Below are 22110 nucleotides of genomic sequence, written 5' to 3' on the forward strand. Positions count from 1 at the left end.
ATAAAATTGGACTGAATGTGGCCCCTGGAAGAAAATGAGTTTGATACTCCTGCTGTAGACGCTTGTTTTAATGTTCAGTTAATGCCATATTTCATTGAAAAAGTCACGTCTTCCTCAGTTTTCTCCATTCTGATATAACCTTAGCATTTAATCACATCTACATGATCAGCAAATTGAATATTTCAGTGAAAAATGCTGAGACTAAAATAATAAATGGTAATAAATAACTAAGGAAAGGTTCAATGTAGAGACAAATTCATTTGGAAGAAGAGAATTTTAGGTCTTTAAGGGTTTAATAAGTCAAAACCTGGAGCTGTGAATGTACAACTTTTCTACTTTGTAAGCCAAATAAATAAGTGTCATATGATTTGGCCTGGTATTACTTTTGCTGGATTGTTTATGTATTATTTATTGATTTTAAGAGTTGATAGTCAGAGTGAGCCCCATTTTATTGTATTTTATTGTATGTGTAAATACACATGACAAATCCACTTAAGCTTGAACATCATATGGCTTTAGTGACTACAAAGTACAAAAACAAACCTTTAAAACTTTATGTACTGTGTCCAAACTCACCTCTGAGTATGAAGGGTTGTCAAACGTGGTGCCCGGCCTCAGTTTTCTTTTAAATAAGGTCCACTTTGACTCCTGCAAACAAACAGCAGGTGGCGTCACACTGGACATGATGCAGGTCTCAGTAAGAATTTCTAAGACATTAGAATGTTTGTTCTAAGGCCATCATCAATGAGACCAGACTTAAGTGATACAGAAGAATACAGGTAAGGATTTACTGATGGTTTTTATTGTGTCTTAATGTTCCTGTGTGACTCTAATACCTTTATTTATAACAAGCTTCATTAAATCATCCCCTAAATCCACACAAACCAGTGAAAACTGCATTCAAGACATTTAAGACCTAAAGTTCAGTTCATTCAGATATTGTATTGTTTAAGATTTTGAAGAGACATGAACCAAAGACTCACCTGAACAGGTTTGGTGCTGACAGAGGTTGTGTTCACGATGCCCACGCTCTGATCTGCGCGATACGTCGGGTTCACAAAGTTGTTTGCTAACTGGTCACTGCTCACATTGACTGTCACCTGTGTCAAAAAATTTAGGGTTTACTCACATTGATAATGGCATTCTGTCATGACGCTTTCACTGAAAAAATAAGAGATTCCACAATTTGGCTCCTATGAAACTATATTTTAGTTTGTTCTTTAGGTTAGGATTTCACTTCAAATTTCCAGACCTGAACCTAAATGAATCCCTCTGGATCAATTTCATTACTCCAGATCTGAAGACACTGCGTTTTAATTAAATTGATACGACAGTTTTTTTTGGTGGGGGATGGTCTAGAAATCTTGTCTTCTGTTTTTTGATCAAGGTCTTTTTTATTTTCAATTTTCAAATGCACAACAAAAACATACAACTTGAGCATGAAACAACTGTATCCAGTTCCTGTCCATCTGCCCTCCCACCCATCCCACCCACCCCAAGCACTGGACCCTTGCCAAATCCATATACAGCCAGACATAACATACCTACGTACAAAAATACACAAATCCCCTTCAAACAAACTATATGTACAGACACATACAAACACACATGGCCAAAATAGAAAACCTCCTATCTGAAAAAATCACTTTTTTCAGGAAACAAAAAAAACGTGGATCCTGGAGGATTCTGTTGGGTTTCTGTAAATTGGCTTAGAGTCTGGTTTTGACCAACTCTATATGTAAAGTGTCATGAGATAACTTTTGTTATGATTTGGCGCTATATAAATAAAATTTGATTGACTGATTGATGGTTTAGTTTTATTATAGTATGGTCTTTGTTGTTGTTGTTGTCAGGTGACCTTCATGTCATAAGAAAGGGCGGGATTATCTTGCAGATAGACTGAAAATGTGGAGTCATCCTTGTTCTCACCATTTAATGTGAAAACTCAAAATCTAAAAATTTGCAGATAGGAGGTTTTGTTTTTTGGCCATTTAATATGTACACATATACACGCTTGCATATTTGTATGTTCACATACACTTAAATAAATAAGGGGAAAGAAGATTAAAAAGAAATGAATTAAAAAGAAATCCTGTCTTCTAATAAAGAGTAATTGCACAAATAGTAAAACAATTTATCTCTTTTGTTTTTCCAGAGCTGTATGTTCATTTAATCACACACTGATTGATACTGTGTGGTTCTGAGACATTTATACTTGGCCTAATGTCTGTGTAAACATTGTACCTGTGTTGCATGAATGACAGCTGGATCTCCAGACACTCCGGCAGCGTTGGCGTACAATGGGTTCTCAAATGTAATTGGCTGCCTTCCAGCTTCCATGGCGAAATTATCATCCTAAGGACCATTAAGTTAAAAAACATGTTTTTGAGTAATCGCTGAACCATAAAAATGCAATTTGCTAACCTCTTGTTACTAAACTCTTGCTGACTGAGCAGTTTAGAGCTAAAGCTGTTAATAAATAACACACACAGCACTTGTTTGGGAATCAAGATTGCTGATGGTTTACTTTCAGTCACGGTTAACTGCTAATAAGCCCCTCTAGAACTCACCATCTGCATGGCTGTGTCAATGAAAGACACCCCAATGTGCGAAGGTCCGAGATCGACATTTTCTCCTGAACGAAACGTCACTCCATTTCCCGTGTCTCCAGATTTCACCAGGCTGCTGAGACTGCATGAAACAAAAACACCCCCATTAGACTCTGATATAAAAGTTTTTATTGGAGACCGGAAAATATATTTAGGTAGATGAATGCAATTGTCAAGTGAATTGTGATTTAATAGTTATCTCTGCAGACTTTTACTAGAAATATTGCGATTTTGATCATATTTCAATTAATTATTCAGCACTAAAGTTGATTATTTTTATTTCTGACCACATCGTGTGAACCTCAGCTGATGGATACATTACCTTGGTAGTTTGGGCATGGAAGGGATGAAGGATCCTGTTCGTTTGTAGTTGAGAAAAACGCCAACAGCCAAACCTCCAGTAATGAGGATGATGATGACTGCCAGCAGAACAGCCACAGCTAAAGACCAAAGAAAATGAAAAAACTCATTGTTAAAAAATAATTCTAATAATACTTTATCGAGCACATTTGACGAGTGGGCTGAGCTAATTTAGTGGACTAATCCTTTATTCTTTAATGCCCTATTTGTTTACACATTGGGGAAGTTAAGCATTGATTGACTGAATTATTCTTGGGCTATTTATTGAGGAAAGGTGTAATTTCAGCATTTTTAGTATTCGCTGACCTGTTTTAAAAACTGTTCGGACTGAGCAGTTTTTAAGTCAATCAGTAACAAGAGTGAGTTCATCATTTTTGGTGCTGAAAGACTGAATTTATTTTGTTTTTCTAAGCCATTCCAGCAGTCAGCATCCAGTGTCATACATCATTTGACTGAGAACTTAAAGTTTCAGTCTGGTTTATTAAGGTCATAAATTTTTCGTAAATAGAAGAGTTTGCCAGAATAAACACAGCAGGAAATATCTGCGGTATTTAACTGTTGTTCTTTTAATTAGAACAATAAATACTTTGTATTGATTTACTACTTACTACAAAGTTAATCTAGATGTTTCAGTGAAAAGGATGCATATATATTTTATATTCAACTACAAGCATCTACAATAATAGTTTTTGCTCAGACAAAACCTCATGAATTGGTTCTACAGAATGACTATGTAACTAAAGCAAGTTACACTAATGTCCAATTGAGATGTATAATTATACTACTGAAAGGGCAGAAACCTCGTAAGTCCATTTTTGGTCTTTTTTTTGGCATAAAACAATTCTATAGGTCAGTCTTCATGTGACCTGGTGGTTTTGAAAATATTTAACCAATGTAAAGTGTTGAAAATGGCTTGTGACTACATCTCTGAACTACACTCATTTATTTAGAATATAGATTGTTTTTCCAGTTTCCTGAAAAATAACTGTTTCAGATATAAGAGGTTTCCACCCGACAGCGACAATATGAACAGGATCAGCAGTTCAAGAGTTACTTAACCCTATAATGCCAAATGTATCATATTTGATACATGAGTTTTGAAGCCCTCTTCATGATCAGTGATATTTTTTTCTTGAAAAACCTGATGTATACAATTAGATACATGCAATACATGGATAATCCACCGGGGGGAGGAATTCGTTCACAAGACGCCTTTCCAGTGACTACATAATTGTCATTAATGAGGAAGAAGGCAGAACTTTGCCTATTTTGAAAAAGGAATTACCAATTTATGAGACATGTTTGTGTTATATTATGTTTTTGTTTGTTCAAAAATATTTGAGCATTGAGACCCAAAGTATCAAAAATGATGCAAAATTGAAACTCATACATGGAAATTGATATTTGAAAAAAAATGTTTTGATTGTTCAGAAGGACCAATAAAGGCTCCAGTTTCAAAGAACTGGAATTTTCTGTCAATGATTTAATGGTTCAGGCTTTACAGGGTTAACATTTTAAGACAAATTCTGGGATAGATTATGTTTCTGACATAAATTGCAGTACCTGTTCCTGCAGGAGCACGTTTCACTTGGCCCATCTCACAGTAACTGCCCACATAACCATATGGACATCTGCACAAAATGACAGCAAACATAATTTATTTTTTTCACTTTAAGAAATCTGTAAAAAAAAAATATCTTTATCAGCATTTTAACACCAAGAATATTACTTTCTTTGTCTCTTAGTAAATTAATCATTCACTGATGAAAATCCTGCAGCTACACTCACTTGCACTTGGGCAGACCCCCCTCATCAGTGTAGCAGGTTCCACCATTCATGCATCTGCATGCAAGGGGCATTGCAACAGGTGCCTCAATGGCTGCAGGAGCAAAAGCCAAGCACACACAAAATCACAATCAACAAAATCACACGACAGTATGGAGGAGCAGCCATGCACATGTACAGGATGGATGTCAAACTGAGATGCAATACACAGGTAACAGGAGAGTCAGGCAAAAAGGGCAGTGGTGTACCTGCATCGCATTCGTTGGAGTCAAAATGCACCGGAGAGGAACCTTGTGGGCAGGTGCAGGTGTATCCACCAGGTCGTAGGAGACAGAGGTGACTGCATATGTTCTTACAAGGGTTTGGCACTGAAGAGAACACAGCAACACAGTTCAGAGAAAGGACACAAAAAAAACGACAACAGTAGATCATTCAAAGTTATGCAAGTAAATTATTCATTGCCCTTTCAGCAAATTAAATCTTTAAATGCTTTTATTATCTGAAAATCTTCAAAGTACCAGAAAAGGAGGAAGGATTCAGATCTTTTACTCAGCTAAAAGTACCAACACACTGTAAAAATTCTGTATTCAACCCCTACTGAAAGCATATATCAGCAAAATTCACAGCAAATATTAAAACTAAATACCTTCATTATGTATTAAAATGGTCTCTGTCACTGTATTGGGATTCACTTTACTGCTGCATCAAAATGGATATTATATTTTAGTGGTGCAGATATTTAAGTTTGAGCTACTCTTTATGATCATCATATGTTTGTAGTGTCACTGTCATGTGAGAATGACATACAATATCTCTAAAATGTCAGCTACTCATGAACTCAGCAGCTTTGTTTTCACTTGTGTGACAATGCATTTTCCAGTGAGCCAAGGAGCTTTTGGTTTAAGAATGAGGGGTATTTTTTAATACATAAAGGAAAATTTAATCCCTCAGTTCATTGCCAACCATCTGAATCAACACAGAAACACACAGAAATGAAAAACTGTATTTTAAAGTAGCTAAAGCTGTCAGATACAGTATATGCAATAAAAAGTAAACTGCCTCTGAAAAGCAGTGGGGCAAAATAATAAAGCTGTATAAAATTCTACTTAAGTACCTCAAATGTATACCTAAGTGCAGTACTTGAGCGAAAATACTCAAAGGCTATTTTCTCCTGCACTTTTATTTGGTTTGACTTTTCAAAAATAAAGGTTAAGTTCAGTTGCATTGCTCTTTTTTTGTCTAATTCTAGCATTTTTCCGTCATAATATCCTTGTGTTTTTTTCCAAAATCTGCAACATCATGTCACGTCCTTAATACATTCAAAGTCATTTTAAGGACAAATGTGGATGTAGCTGTTTTTCCAATATATTGAATTAGGTTTGGCTTTGAGATGCTTTTAAGGCACATTGTTCTTATGCTTTTAATACCTTATAAAATAATGGTGATGTTTTATATGTATGTTCTTATCAGTTTTAAGTTTGTTTTTTGTACTGACTTTCATTGTGTTTATGTATATTTTTAGTGTGGATGTATAGCTGTGATTTCCATTTTGTGTAACTTCTGCTGCTGCTGCTGTCTTGGCCAGGACACTCGTGAAAAAGAGATTTTTAATCTCAGGGATCTTTTTTCCTGGTTAAATAAAGGTTATAATAATAATAATAATAATAAAAAGCAGTAAACTTACCTGACTGATTGTGTCGATGCTCCTGGTAAATGCGAACTTGCGTCAGCCAGGGGTTGATTGTAAGAACTTTGACTTTATTTCCACTCCCAAACTTATTAGTCCTCCACACTTCACCTCGCTCTTTAGTTGTCCAGTACACATGCCCCTCAAAAATATCCAGACTGTAAGGATTTCCAATGTCTAGAATAGAGAAAAGACGAAACTTTAACCATGAACGCACACAATACCCAGGTTTTGCTGGTTTCTGTGTCACTCATGTCTATGTCTGACCTCCTGATATGACGATCCTCCTATCTGTGCCATCAGGCTTCATTGACTCGATGATGTTTTCTTTGGAGTCACACCAGTAAATCCTGTTTCCGTTCACGTAGTCCAGAGCCAGACCCGTGGGCCAGCCCAGGTCCTCCTCGTTGACCAGCACCTCTCTGTGTTCTCCATCCATCCACGCTGACTCTATTCTGGGTTTCCTGCCCCAGTCTGTCCAGTACATCATTCTGCCAGGACACAACCACACAAACACCATGATTACTACTTGATTTACCAGATAAAGTAATTACTAAAAATGTTGTTATACTTAAGACTGAAACAAAAAAAAATACTAGTGTAATTTAATATAATGTCATTAATAATAAAATCATCAGCTTTAAAATAAATCAAAAATAAACAAGAGCAACAATGTAAAATATAATAGAAGGTAAAATCAGCTTCTTTTTCCTCTGGTGTTAGTGCTTCATGATGTACAGAAAAAAGGAAACTAAGGAAACATTAACAATGTATATAATGTTTTTGTCACATTTGATGTCCTAATTCCTTAATTCTACAATTTTCAGCATCTATAAATCATGTCTTTACTCATGATACCTTAAAACCTAACACTAAAATTCCAAATCAGTTCCTCCAAATATGAATAAAACTATAACATGCAAAACTAAACTAAATAAATAAACAAAAACTGAGATCAGAAGCCAAAATGACAGATTAAATAAACCAAAAAAAAGTAATTTTAAAACCATTATAATTCTTATTTTTTGTTGTACCCAAGTGATGGATTGACAACAATAGCTGCAGGCTGGTCGAGGTCAGTGTGAATCAACCACTTCCTGTATCGTCCATCAAGTTTTGCCACTTCAATTCGATTAGTCCCTGAATCTGTCCAGTAAATGTGCCTGAAAAAAAGTCAGAAGTAAATCATGAGCAACTGAAAGAAACACTTAATAAAGAGGTGAAGGTAGAATTGTTCTGAATTACCCGCCGACCCAGTCCACAGCGATGCCATCAGGATTTGCGATATATTTGAGGTTCATATCAACCTCTTTGACTGGGTTGTTGCCTTGATCGTTGAATGTTGTCATGTAGGCACGTTTAATGGAGCCAAACTGAGCCCCCCGACCCAGAACCGTCCAGTACACGACACCTACAGCACACACACAGGTTAAATAACCAACTACATCTGATATTTAATACAACATAACATAAAAACATGAACAGAAGGAGGTCTTACTAAGGCCTTCTCCATCTGGATCCCACAGGTAGTCCAAGGCCTGGATGTGCTCAGCGTTGTCCACATAGTCTGAATACTGTTCAGAGGACATGTTGAAACGACGGATGCGGACATTGTCTGGTAAGAGCAGGACTGGTGGGTTTCCTGTACAGAAAATGCAAATTCATTTAATATTATAACAAATGTTAATGCAGAGTTTTTTGTCCAATATTCCTTTTTAAAGCATTGGGTGCATTTATGTGAGGAATATCCTCAAAACAGATATGATTGATAGATAACAAATGCCTTTAAACTTCTGTCATAATATTTACCACGCCCCCCAAAGGGGAGGCAAGGGGTATTGTTTTTGGTTCTTTGTCAACATTCTAGCAGCAAAATTATTGGTTGATTTCATCCCAAACTGGTTTTATAGATTGCCAGTGACCCAGAAGAGATCTCATTACATTTTGGTAATAGTAGGTCAAAGTTTAAATTTTTTATACATTTTTCAAACCTTTTTTTTCCCCCATTTACTTATAATGAGCGAAATTTCAAATGTTTATAAAAACATCAATTTTGTTTCAATTTACTTCAAACTTGGCAAATATATAGAGACAATTGATATGACATATAGACATGATGCCATCAGCTGGATCGATGCCAAAATAAGCTACAATAGGTGCGAGGGGCAGGGTTTGTTGTGCCTGGCACCACTTGTTTAATGTTGAATTGAAGCCCTCCCCGACTCAAAAAAACAGGGTGTCCAATATTTGTCTTTCACTTTGTAGAATAAGTTATGTGCAGACTTTTACTCTTGAGGAGTTTTATACCATTCAACTGTTAAAGGGTTTCGAAAGTTACTATGTTTTTACCAGTATTGTAAATTTAAGCAGCAGACCTAAAAGCACGATATTTATATTAGAAAATGTGATCTTTGATGCAACTTTAAGTGCAATATTAAAAAAAAGCGAAGCCTTCAGTGCACAAATAATGAAAATAGACTTTTAAAGATGGACAAAATATCTTGTGCCCAGCGGGTAAAGAAGGGAAGATGTAAATGTAACATATTTCACTGAATATAGCATATTAAAGTCATTATTCTTCAATGAGGTTTACATTTATTACTATAAAATGGCTGAGAGAGGTCTTTAAACATTGTCAAGTTCTTACCCTGGGCAGCACATTCAGTTCCATGTGGTTCACCAAAGGACACATAACCATCAGCGCAGAAACATTCATAGCTGCCCTTTGTGTTCTGACAGTTTTGGGGACATTTTCCATAAACCTCACACTCATTCACATCTGCAAAAAAAAACACATCAAATGAAAAAAAAAACATAAATATGGAGAGCTGAAGAAAAATTATGTGTTGTTTCATTTAGTTCAAGATCATTTAGCACTGTCCACTGACAATAATATAGAACTCAAGTAAAAGACACAAGAAAAAATAAAAATAAATAAGAATTAGAAAAACACAAAAAACAACAGATTAACTGAGTATTGAAGGTATGTTCTTACCTTCACAGGAGTGCTTTTCTGTCTCTCGGGGCTTATACCCTGACCTGCAGGAACAGATGAAGCCTCCCTCCGTCAGGTCAGTACAGTTGTGTTCACAGATGTTGTCACTGCATGTGTGTCCACTGCCTTGATCTGACATGAGAAAACCCAACAACCAAAATTGAACCAACAGGTTAACCGTTTGTTACTCATGTGGTATCTGTTGTTCTACTTACGGCAGCCGAGCTCATCCGACTGGTCTCCGCAGTCGTCGTATTCATCACAGGCGTACTGTAGAGGGATGCACTGTCCGTTACTGCATTTATACTCTTCATCTGTGCAGGGTCCATGTGTGGGACTCTGGCCTAAATGGAGGGAAACATGCCAGATCAAAAGGTGTTTCACATGCCTGAATGTTCAACAACAGAATAACAGGACATGACATCAGGGTAACACTAAGGTACACATATTCACCATGAACTAGTTCTCTTATTCACACATATTAGCAGCATATTGGCTATTCATTAGATTATAAAGCACAGTTTTCTGTTAATCTGCTAATATGCACTGCCAGTTGACTCTTTTCACTTTTACATTCCACATTTTAAATGAAAATCTGTAGTCTATAATCTTTATAATTAAAAAAAAACAGGCTTGTTAGCAAGTTGGCAAAGAGCAGGATTAGACAGATTTAAAATATTTGTGTATAATGCAGTATGTGGAAACATCAGTAAAGCAATAGGTAAACGAGTGCCAGTAAATCTACTACTGTTTGCTTGGAGACACTTTGATACAACATGAAAAAGTTACGCAAACACTTAATGTTGGCAAGAAAAACTATTATGGTGAAATGGGTGGGAGATGAACCTCTCTCTTTCTCCACATGGAAGTCAATGATCTTGAATTTTTTTACCTCAATAAGGATATTATGTCAATGGATGGGCTAGTCTTTTTCCTTTTCATTTTCTGAAATTATTGTTTTGTGGTGCTGTGTATTAGTTTGTCTTTAACCAGGTTTGTGTTGTTTTATAAAAATGACACAGAAGTTAAAAAAAAAAAAAAATTAAAACCGGGTTGTTAGAGTTGTTTTAACGTATTTGTGGGGAATTCAGTTGTTTTTATTCTGCATGGTGTATTGTTTATTCTGTATAGTGCATATCACACACAACAAATGTAACAATATGTAAAACTTGTAACAAGATGAAACTGAGACTGGACAACACAGAAAAGTTGGTTTGTGATTTCCACATTAAGTACTTTCAATATATTTTCAATGTATTTTTAATTTCGTTTGAAGTAAGAATAGTATAATAGTCCCCACATTATCTGAAAATCACATACAGTTTGGTTAGTTCTGAACAGAAACAGACAGTAGAAATACCTGGGGCTGCTTCTTAGCATTCAACTATGAGCCTGTATTTTCTCATTTTTACTGCAGTAAATAAGTTAAATAAGTACTTATACATTTTCAGGAGTCTTTCTTGTACAAGTATCTGTATTTTTATAAAGAACGTATTTACTTTTGACACCTCTGATTGGAATCTCAATGTTGTTTGTTCTGTATGGGCCTTAATAGCACTTTATAACAGCTTAATTCATGTACAGCTTAATTTATTGTTAATGTTAAAAATGTCATGAGTAGATCATGCTTAAAACAACTTGTGGATATATGTATCTAATATAAAGTGTTAAAGACAGTTTGAGGGTATAAATACAGAGTATCCCCACTATGAATGTGAAGTGTGTAGAAATTTCTGTCCAGGGTTCCTACAGGGTTCTATAGGGTAAATTTACGACCTTTTTAAGACCTTTTTAAGACTACTTAGAGCAGAACTTAATGCCGATTTCACAGCCTATTTCACAGCCATACTGCCAAAAATTCATGGCTCCTAAAATGCATGTATTGCAATGTATTTATTCATTCCAACGCCTTGATTCCCATTGTTCCAAGTTGAACTAACGGCTGCATGTGTGTTGGGCTGAAAGTTCTGTGATTATTTCTCACCAGGGGCTGCAAAGTTATCAATACTTGGTTCCTAATTTCAATATAAATTGTTGGGTTGGAACAGGTGGAACTGAGTCGACTCCTTTCTTTGCAGCTTGGACATTTCCCAGACACATTTAAACACAACACAGCCAACAAATTTATGGCAACATAACTTAAGACTAACCATATCAAATGTAATACTTTTGAAAGACTTTTTTAAGGTAATAAACGCAGATTTGTAAATTCATGACTTTTAAGACTTTTTAAGACCCCGTGGGAACCCTGCCTGCCAAAAGAGGTGTGGTACTTACAGTTTTCCTGTCTCTCATCGGATCCGTCACCGCAGTCATCAACAGAGTTACACAGCTCATGACTGTAGATGCAACGGTTGTTGTCACATCGGAAACGGAACGGAGTCTCACACTGGATTTCCCCTGTGGGTGAATAGAATCAGCAGAAAACTTTACGCAAGATCAGCAGAGTCAAGGGTTGAACACATTCTGCTACAACTACTGAGTTAATATGTTGTTTGATGTTACTCATAACAGTTTCATGAACCTGTTTCATCTTTGTAGTAATTATTAATGTCAGTTCTTACAGCAGAGGTGAAGCTCCTCATCTGAACCGTCTCCACAGTCATTGTCTCCGTCACACTTCCAGTGAGGCTGGATACATACATGGTTCTTGCACTCAAACATGAAAGGTGGGCAGTATGTACCGTTAGGGAAGCGTGTAGCTGAAAGAGAGAAGCATGTGGTCTGTCACTTATCCAACTGAAGCTGACCATGATCTAACAAATGACTTTTTGTGACAAAGACAAGTTCATAGCCAATGAATGACAAGAAAAATGTGAGACACTTACGACATGACACCTCATCTGTATAGTCCAGACAGTCAGCATTGCCATCACATTTGAAACGTTCAGCAATACAGTGACCGCTGCCACACTGGAAGTATCCAGGATGACAAGTCCTTAACTCTGCAACACAAAAAGTATGATTATCCATCACATCATGACAGATATAGTAGTGGAAAACAGGTTTCAAACACAATCTGAAATATTATCATGAAATATTTGCAGAAAAATCTTTTTTGCGTTTGAAAAGTTGTGGCTACATCAGACAGACGCAAACAAATTTTAAAAAAATTTTGTTTACTGATTACAAGAAAAAATAACAAAACTAAATTCTTAACAGTTTCAACATATCATGTCCAGGTTTCATTAACTTGCTGAAACATCCAGTTTTGACCTCAATAGAACAGAGTGTGTCCAGTGGAGAGCATGAGGGTTTGGAGAATGGAACAATACTTGGCAGAGTTCAATGAAGAGTGATTCTTAATGTTATACATCACAAATGCATGGGGTGTCCTAAAACTTTTTTCCTCCACCGTATAGGAAACTAGGGGGCATTTACTTAATTTCAACACACATTTCTTGACTACTGAGTTTGTTTTATTTGTTGTACAGCTCTACTTTCACTTGATTAATGAGAAACATTCTTGTTTACGACATCTTGTTTATGACATTGCTGTTGTTTACTGTTTGCAGTGCAACTACACAGCAGTGATTTGTATTAAAGAAATGCTTCAGCCAGACCAGAGTGTGTCCTTTTTAAATGAATGGCTATTGGTGGTCCTGTCTGTCTCTGCTTTGCCTCAAAACTTGAAGTTTTATTGCTTCTTTGTTTTGTGCAGCCCTCTGTTGCTCCCAAACAGCCAGACCCTGAGCCGAAACAAAGAGCTTTCACTTACCACAGTCCCTTTCATCTGAATTGTCCTCGCAGTCGTTGTCATGGTCACAGACCCAACGGTCGGGAATGCAGCGCAGATTATCGCAGCGAAACTCACTCTCTGTGCATGTGCGTGGAGCTGAGGGAAAACATGAAAACAGAAATTTCAGAGAAGAGTCAAGCAAATGCAGAACTTTAGTTTGTTCTTTTCTTTGTCTCCTCTGACTGTTCAACACATTTCTCAAACTTGAGACTAAGAGATTTCAAATGCTGGTCATTTTTCTCTACATATCATGACATATAACACTAAACACTCACATTAACCCATGTAACGTGGGCATCATTACTCTGCAGTGAGCTCACGAGTTCACTCCCCTGGCATCAACAGCGCCATAAGGGAGCAACACCATGATTTAACCCTGGTCACTGTTTCTCCTTCAAGAAACCAAATTATCCTTTTTAACTGGCATGTTCTCAGACATGTTTAAATTCTCCAGGGCAAGAGGTGACAGACTCCTTCACTCCCTCTTTCTGACACACTGAGGACAGCCTGTTTCTCTGGCAGCTGATAACACTACCTCTCTCAGCGCTCGACTGTCGACAGAAGTGTTGAACCTCTTACAAAACCTCCCTGCTGTCTGATAAAATGATAGCAGGACTTTTCTACACCATCAACACTCCTTTTTCATTTGGACAATTCACAGGACTGAAGTTAAACCTACTTAGTAGATACTTACATGATATCAAAACACTGTGATTCTCAATGTTCAAACTCTGGTCAGTGCTGCTCCTGTTGTTCAAAAGTCAAATTTAAACCTTTTTGCCTCATAAATATGAGTGCCTTTGATTTAGGTGTCCAAAATAACATGGATGGCTCCAAACTATGCTCTTTGCTGAAATTGAATTATGGGCGTTTCACTCAATTTGATTAATTGTCAAAGCAAGACCTGGTCTGGCTTTCAGAGCAAAACACGTAAATTATCACATCTATGTTGCACCATTTTAGCTAATTCCATTTCAACTTGCTTACACTTCTTTTCGGAGATTATGGTCAATAGATCTCCATTATGTGAAATTATGCCACTCATTTTTGAGTAAATAAAGTAGAAATTCCAATAGGCTCTCTGGCAATTAAGACAACATTAATGGTTTCAAAACATTAAATAAACTCTGACATATACCAACCTACAAAAATCAATCAGTATATGTTCCTTTAATTTTCACTGTAGTCATTGTGTGAATGTCTATAGTGACACATATCAAGCCAACATTAATCCAGTTTTGTTGCAACAGAAAAGCGCAATAAGAGACATAAATCAAATAGATTATTCTGCACCAACCAATACAATATGCATTAATTTACATGCATTAAAATGTAATAAAAAGACTTGGTCGATTTTAAAACTTCTCAAATAATGAATAAAGCATAAAATCAGTTACTTCAAAATGCTCTTCAGAGGTTGTTTGACAATAAAAAAAAAGTCATTATGCCATGAGAGGAACAACAGAGATCAGGACCAATATAAAACGTAGGTGTATATCTGTTAAAGGGGTGAAAAGAGTTAAGGATGTGTAATTCAATTTACACATTAAAAATAGGTGGTGAACAAATGTAAAAGGGATGCATGGTCACAATATATGTTGGTTGTTAAAAATGCTTAGAAATTCTGATTCTTTAAATTATACTAATTGTCTATACGTAACCAGCTGGCTATTCATGAAACTGATGACATGAAACAAAATTGTTTTCCATGTAAACTACTGCTGTTGATCTCTGTTAAGTATTAAATCTGGAAAAATTTTAATATAGACTGAAATAAACTAACTGTATGAAGCCCATATGAAGCTTATTTCTGTATCTACTGACCTAAATTCCAGAGATTTTGTGGTAATGATTTGGATTTGAAATGAATTTGGCTAAAACAGTAGAAGTGGTGATACCAGAATCAAGACAAACTTCAAATAAAGTGGGATAGTGTTGCTTTAAACAGCGACAGAGAACAGCACTCACTGCAGCTGCGTTCATCTGAGTTGTCGCCACAGTCGTCGTCGCCATCACACTTCCATCTGAGTGGGATGCAGCGGTGGTTGTCACAACGAAAGTCTCCAGCGGGGTCACAGGTCAGTTCATCTGAAAGACGAGCAGATGCATTAACAGCCTGTCAGCATTTTAAAACAGCTGTGAATGACTAAATAATGGCTTAATGTCACACTACTGATGAAAGCGTCCTCTGAAGTCACTGTATGAGACTATGCACTTTAAACACTAACTTTGTTTCCCTGCCTGTCTGAAACACTGCACATAGAGATCAACTAAAAGAATATACTGATCTGATTCTTTACAGTGTCACTTTACAAGCATACCAGCAAATGTATTGATAGATGTTTTCCAAAACGCCATGTCTTTGTCCATATCATATCTAATGTTATTTTGGGTATTTTCTTATATTAATACTAACTGAAGTGTGTGCTATTTACTTAACATACAATAAATAAAGGAACACGACTGATTTGTTTTTACGCTTAGTGCGTAATTTCTGCAGCTAAGCATCTGTCAATGAAAACAATAACAAAAGACGTAGCGATACATGACGTCATGTAGTAGTTTTCACCACCTTTGCCTGTATCTGATGTGACTCAGGCAGAAATCATGTTCAGAGACAGTTTTTTCACATTGTGTTTAGTGACGTATATTTACATTGTGTCATTTCACACCAATGAAACATTAACATTAGTAATGATGTGATGCCACTGACAGGTGAGTAAATGAAATAGGTCATTAGATTTCTCTGAATTTGACCATTCTGGGGAAAACTTTGTCAGTAAAAACAGACATAATTCAAAGTATACACCATAGATCTAGCTGTTTTTAAGTTTTTAATGTGGAAATGTTGTATATTCTAACTTGAAACTGCCTCTATTACATATCTTTAGCAAAAAACGTCCTTACACATCAGCTGAATTACACAAATATCAGAAATCATACCAATCCCTAAAATCAGTATTAGCATCAACCCCAAAACAAGTGTAGTCAGATACAGACTGTCCTATGCTAAAACATTCCTTGATGAAGTTTATAAGTGGTTTTCACCGTAACAGAAGCAAAGTAGAATGTCTGAAATGTTTTTTTTCATGTCATGTCATATTGGTATTCAGCTGGTTATTCATTTTCTGATAAAATTCTTCTATATTAAAAGTGGTCCTGAAGTTCTTGACCCGCTACAGGTTTTCACACATTGTTGAAAATGTTTCATACAATTTTATACATAAGTGAAAAGCAGATAAAATCAATAGCACCAACAACTGCCAGATATGACTGGATTTATGAGATTCCTCAGTCATGATGAAAACACCAGTTTAGGAAGGAAGGCATCTTGTTTTTTAATTAAACTGCAATAGTTACAGAGGGAGGAAAGCAGCATGCCTGAGACAGATGGGTGACCTCTTTCTATTCCAGTATGCGTCTGACGAGGATAAGACTGAAAGAGATGAGAAGCATAGAAGGGAGAGGAGTGGAGGAGAGCTGGTCTGAGCTGTCTCTACCACACAGTGCTGGGGGTCAAAGATAGAGCGGTGTTAGCTAGTCCCGGCCTCCTAGCCCTCCACCTGGCCCATCTGCTACATTCTTACAGGAAGATTAGCGCAGATCTCCCCTCCTGCGCGGGCATGGCACTAATGGAGTGAGGGCCTCTGATAAGAGACGGGAGGGCCACGGCGAGTGTGTTTGGATCGTACCAAAGTACAAAGAGACTTGTGTGAACCCTGCCCCCACGCAAGGACAGAGCAACAGCACACACAAATATATACGTAGACCCGTATACCGGACAGCTCATAAATCTGCCGTGCTCTCAGGGAGAGGCAAATGGTGGGGGAGGGCGAGTAGTGAGACGTTCTTCATCAGCACCTCCCACTACCTTACTGTGCAAGGTTCCACAGGAGGCTGAGGCGTTGGCTAATTGCCCTTCACTCACTCTTGTTTGCACTCAGGAAATATTTTTTAATCTTTCAAGACCTAAATGAAAAGCACTGGATGTAAAATTACCAACTAGTAAAATATAGCTGAATGATGTGCAAAAAAAGTGATTACTCTGATATTATTTAACGCTTAAAGACCCAAAAGTATCAACTGATCTAAAATGTTTAAAAATTGAACCAATAATCTTATCAATACAGTGAAGTATTTCAAGTAAAATGCAATGAAAATGGAAAGATCATTGTCTTCTGCAACACTGGTCCATGTATTTTGACAAATGACAATGGTTGTAGACACTTGTTTTTATGTAGGATTAATGATTTTTTTTGCTGAACAAGTCCTGCTTCCCTGAATTTTCTCTATTTTGATAAAATCTTTGAATTTACTCAGCTTTTATTAACACATACTGTATATGTTCAATAAATTAAATATAAGAAAATACTTGATTTTTCCTGAAAAAATACAAAACACAATATTACTATAACTTGGTATCAGTTGGTAATGATTACTTGTAGACAAAAAATGTTGGAAGTCACTACAAAAGATATTTCAGGGTCTTTATGGGTTAATTTTACTGAAAAAATTGTAAAATAATTATTTGATTTTTGCTGGGATGTGTTCCAAGCAGGCACTCAACCTAAAGTTTGACGAATATGCTTTATGGGTTCATGCTTTTAGTTCCACAATGCTAATTTTAACTTAGAAAAAAGTGAACCAAAATTGAACAGAAGTCCCGTCTCAAATCTTTGAATCACTGCACATAAGTAAAGCTGGGCAGTCAGTGTCAGCTGTCAGTATGTATTTATAGTACAATTTGTGCTGAAAATGCTGTATTTGGGTGAGATCTTAATGGAGAGGTGTGTTCAGTGTGGATCATACAGCCCACAGGACATTTAAAGTAAAGCTACTGGTCCCTATAATAAGTCCTGATGTAGATGAATTAATATGGTGTACCTTCAGTGTTACGTTGTACAGGTGTTTATTATCCTGTCAGTTCAATTTACTTGACTTCACACTACAAATCTGTCTCAGGCTGCAGTGACCCATAAGTCACTAATATCAGTCGGAGATATTAAACATATTTATAAAAATCTTTGTAAGAATGTCTGTGAGAAAGACTTTAGACTAGAGACCTTACACAGCACATACTACATGAGTTTATCACTCACTGTAAACAGAAACTGAATCCAGCTGGAGCAGACTCGATCTAACTGAGCCCAATCAGTCATTGCATCCACATCACACTCAGAATCGTCCTGACAGTTTCTAAGTGTGTTCTTTGTTTAACAGGGATGTTTGTTTGTTGCTGACTCACCACAGCCCTGCTCATCGCTGTTGTCTCTGCAGTCATTGTGGCCATTGCATACGGACCACAGCGGCACACAGCGGTAGTTGGTCTTGCAGTCGAACTCTGTGTGGTTGTCACAGCGATATGATGGTCCCACTATACAGAAAAAAACAGCAGAAATGATGCAGTGTGTGTTTTCATCTACGTCAAATGTCAAAGTAAAGTAGTAGTCTTACAGAGGAGTAAAACAGAATGGACACCTGAATGGAATGACAATTGTTTTAATTGTTGTAACGTTGTGAATTTTCTATTTTCGAATGTGCGGATGAAGTCATGCTTTGTTTTCATGTACATGTATACGTTTTTTCATGTTTTCTTGCAATCTGTTTTATTTCTAAGGACTAAGTAGGATTACTTCTGTTTTGTTGCATATTCAAAATAAACTAAACTGAACTGAATTTTCAGAAATTCAAAAGTAAAGTGTAATCTGATTGACAAGCAGCTTCAGATGTAGCCTATTCCCTCATCATTCAATATCATATTGAGCAGATAAAAGGTCTGAAGTTGACTCCAAATGTTGATTTTGTATTTTGTGTCTGTTCATTGGAGTTCTCAATATGAAATCTTAAAACGTGTCAAAACAAGTGAAGGAGGTGATCACAAAAACAAAATAGGGAGACAACAAAAAATTTAACAAAATCAACAACTTCTTCTTCTTAAAAAGAAACAATCCAAAGGTGAGCTCAGTGACACCACAAGACCCGAAAGACCACGGAAGACGACTAAAGTGGATGATCACAGCATTGTTTTGTTGGTCAAGAACAGACTTGAGAGTAATCATGAAAGTTTACAATGAAGAGATGCCTTCATGAATGTGAATCCAAAGGATTAAAAACAAGATGCACACCACTGGGACTATTCAAGAACAGGTTGCCCAGATTAGAATTTTCCAGAAGAAATTGGGAAAAAACGTTCCCATTTCGACCAATGAAACCAAAATGAACTTGTACCCAAATAATGGTAAGAGAAAAGTGTGGAAAAGGAGAGGAACAACTCATGATTCAGAGCAGACCCCTGTCATGTGTCCAACATGGTGGAGGCATGCATGGCTGCCAGTGGAAGTGGGTCACTGGTGTTTATTGATGATGTGATGCTGATTGAAGAACAAGGAGAATACTGAAGTACACAGGGCTATCATCTCTGCTCAGATAATGCTCAGATAAAAAGCAACAGAAGAGGTTTTGATGGTAAAGAAGAGGCCCAGTCAGTCCCCTGATTTCAACCTAACAGAGCATAATTTTATGTAAAAAATGTAAAACTGACGGTAGAAAAACACGTTACTGAAGGCAGCTGTAGTAAAGGCATGGAAAAGCACCACTAGACTTCAGACAGTCAATGACAAAAGATTTTCACCCAAATATTAAACAATCCTCATATCTATCATTCATCTTAGTTTGTCCAATTACTTTTGAACCATTGAAAATGGAAGGACTATATGTTTAAAATAGTTAAAAAAAACTAAATGGTGAATGTAATGTTTTTTCTGATCCCACTGAGTTTCACAATTCAGTCACATCTTTACTGCTTCATTTAAAATCCACTCTCCAAATACTTATGGACCTGACTGTATACTTTACTTACTGCACTCCTCTAAGGGTTCATCAGAATTGTCACCACAGTCATCGTCAACATCACATTTCCATTTTTGTGGAATGCACCGTCCGTTGCGACACTTAAACTGTCCGGGGCGGCAGGTCCTGGTAGAGCAGTGGGAAGGGTCTTCATCAGACTGATCACCGCAGTCGTCCTCACCGTCACACTGCCACGACTCGGGGATACAACGCTTATTTGCACACTGCCACTGGTGGGCTTCACACTGATGTGTAGCTGGAAGGAGGACAGAAGACCAAAAGCACAAGATTAACATGTGAACAATGGCACACAATTGAAATCAGTGTGTGAACTGCACTATAATTTCTCACTTTTTTTCGGTTTTTTTATGGTCAGAACATGCATAAAGTACTTTTTATTTATCATCATTCATAGCTGTAAGAAATGCAGCCAGTATTACCCTTCTAGCCTATTGACCTGTTAGCCTATTAGCTTTTTGTCAGTAGTTTTGAGTGCATCCCGAATACAAATAGAACATTGTGGGTGAATGACTACAACTACAACCTACCACATAGCACAGGGTCTTCATCAGAGCCGTCATGGCAGTCCCGGTTGCTGTTGCACAGGAAATGAGGACTCGTACAGTTTCCATCATTGCACTGAAATTGTCCGAGCCTGCAGTGGCGAATGGGGCAGGTGGCGGGTTCATCGGAGCCGTCTCTGCAGTCCCTCTGACCGTCACATTTCCACCAGATGGGAATGCAACTGTTGAACAAAGGTACACCAATAGTTGCTTGGAACACTGACACACAGCTGTATACTATATTGGAGTGAGGACTAATGGATTTGATATGTATGAAGTCTTCTAAGAAATTGGTAATTAGTAAAAAATCAAGTAAAACACCATAATATGATAATAAAGCTGTGACAAACCGTTCATTGTTGGCACATCTGTACTGAGTGCTAGTGCACATGGGAAGGCAACGGGTCACACCTCCTATCTGGACAGTCAGGAAATGATCAGGACACTCACAGGTGTGTTCCCGCCCCCCGTGACGGATCAGGCACAGGTGAGAGCAGCCTCCATTGTTCACCGCACAGGGATTGTTTACTGTGAGAGGAAGAGCCACAGCAGGTCAAACAATCTCAATTTACCGCAGCTGAGCAAACACAGGCCAGGTATTGTTCAACTTAAAGAGCCGGATATAGCAAGGTAAGTGACAAACAGGTATGAAAAAAGGCTTTTAACCCTATTTGAAAAGAAAAATTAGTGACAAAAGTTGCAGTAGTGTGAAGTGGTCCGCCTCAACTTGTCTCCGGTGGCTGATGGTGTAGCATGGAACTCAACTTGTTAAATCACGAGTAGCTCATTTTAGAAAGTAGTGTGATGTACAGTTGCGGAAAAAATTATTAGACTACCATTGTTTTTTTCAATTTCTTGTTCATTTTAATGCCTGGAACAACTAAAGGTACATTTGCTTTGACAAATATAATGATAACAACAAAAATACCTCGTAAGAGTTTAATTTCAGAGCTGATATTTAGCCATTTTTCATGGTTTTCTTGATAATAATCAAAATCACTTAAGTTCTTACATCAATAGCTATGGCATTGCACTGCCAAAACCAGTGCTTTTAGGCATTCCATGTTTCCTTTTCTGTTGGTTTTAGTCACATGATACACACAGGAGTTAGTATTTGATTGCATAACCATTCATTTTGATGACGTTTGATGGTCTAATAATTTTTCCACGACTGTAGCGTATGTTGTGGACTATAGGTCTAGAAGTGACTTGTTATTATCAGCGATTCCCCTGGTGAAATATTATCTTCATAGTTTGTTTCATTAAAGTGCTTATTAAAGGTGACACCAACTCCTCTAAACAATAGAATGACCTCTGCTTTTTTATGTTCTTACTGTTTTGTCAGGTACTGGAAATGCACCTTTAGTGAATAACTCTTGGTAATCCTCATTCTTATTTTCAGATGCTACAAATTGTTTCTTGCTGCAAAGAAGTTAGTAGTTACAGCCTAAGCAGAGAGACTCAATACAATGTTGTGTCTATTTGCATGGGTGTGAACTAGCTAGTTTTCATAATGTTACAGA

The 22110-nt window shown here is 37.1% G+C and overlaps 1 protein-coding gene across 1 annotated transcript in view; it reads right to left on the bottom strand.

The window, feature by feature from the left end:
- lrp2a (low density lipoprotein receptor-related protein 2a) overlaps window positions 1-22110 on the bottom strand; it is a 63330-nt gene that overhangs the window by 1995 nt on the left and 39225 nt on the right. Inside the window, 25 exon segments of the mRNA XM_030125145.1 lie at window positions 577-648; window positions 984-1100; window positions 2245-2355; window positions 2571-2691; window positions 2932-3049; window positions 4533-4600; window positions 4758-4848; window positions 5003-5122; window positions 6439-6618; window positions 6709-6932; window positions 7476-7604; window positions 7687-7852; window positions 7940-8083; window positions 9089-9220; window positions 9437-9568; window positions 9652-9780; window positions 11714-11836; window positions 12001-12138; window positions 12265-12381; window positions 13155-13271; window positions 15144-15263; window positions 18421-18549; window positions 20035-20280; window positions 20573-20769; window positions 20938-21115. Coding sequence (XP_029981005.1) covers window positions 577-648; window positions 984-1100; window positions 2245-2355; window positions 2571-2691; window positions 2932-3049; window positions 4533-4600; window positions 4758-4848; window positions 5003-5122; window positions 6439-6618; window positions 6709-6932; window positions 7476-7604; window positions 7687-7852; window positions 7940-8083; window positions 9089-9220; window positions 9437-9568; window positions 9652-9780; window positions 11714-11836; window positions 12001-12138; window positions 12265-12381; window positions 13155-13271; window positions 15144-15263; window positions 18421-18549; window positions 20035-20280; window positions 20573-20769; window positions 20938-21115 — 3419 coding nt within the window.

Source organism: Sphaeramia orbicularis, chromosome 21, assembly GCF_902148855.1.
Source record: "Sphaeramia orbicularis chromosome 21, fSphaOr1.1, whole genome shotgun sequence".
NCBI lineage: Eukaryota > Metazoa > Chordata > Actinopteri > Kurtiformes > Apogonidae > Sphaeramia > Sphaeramia orbicularis.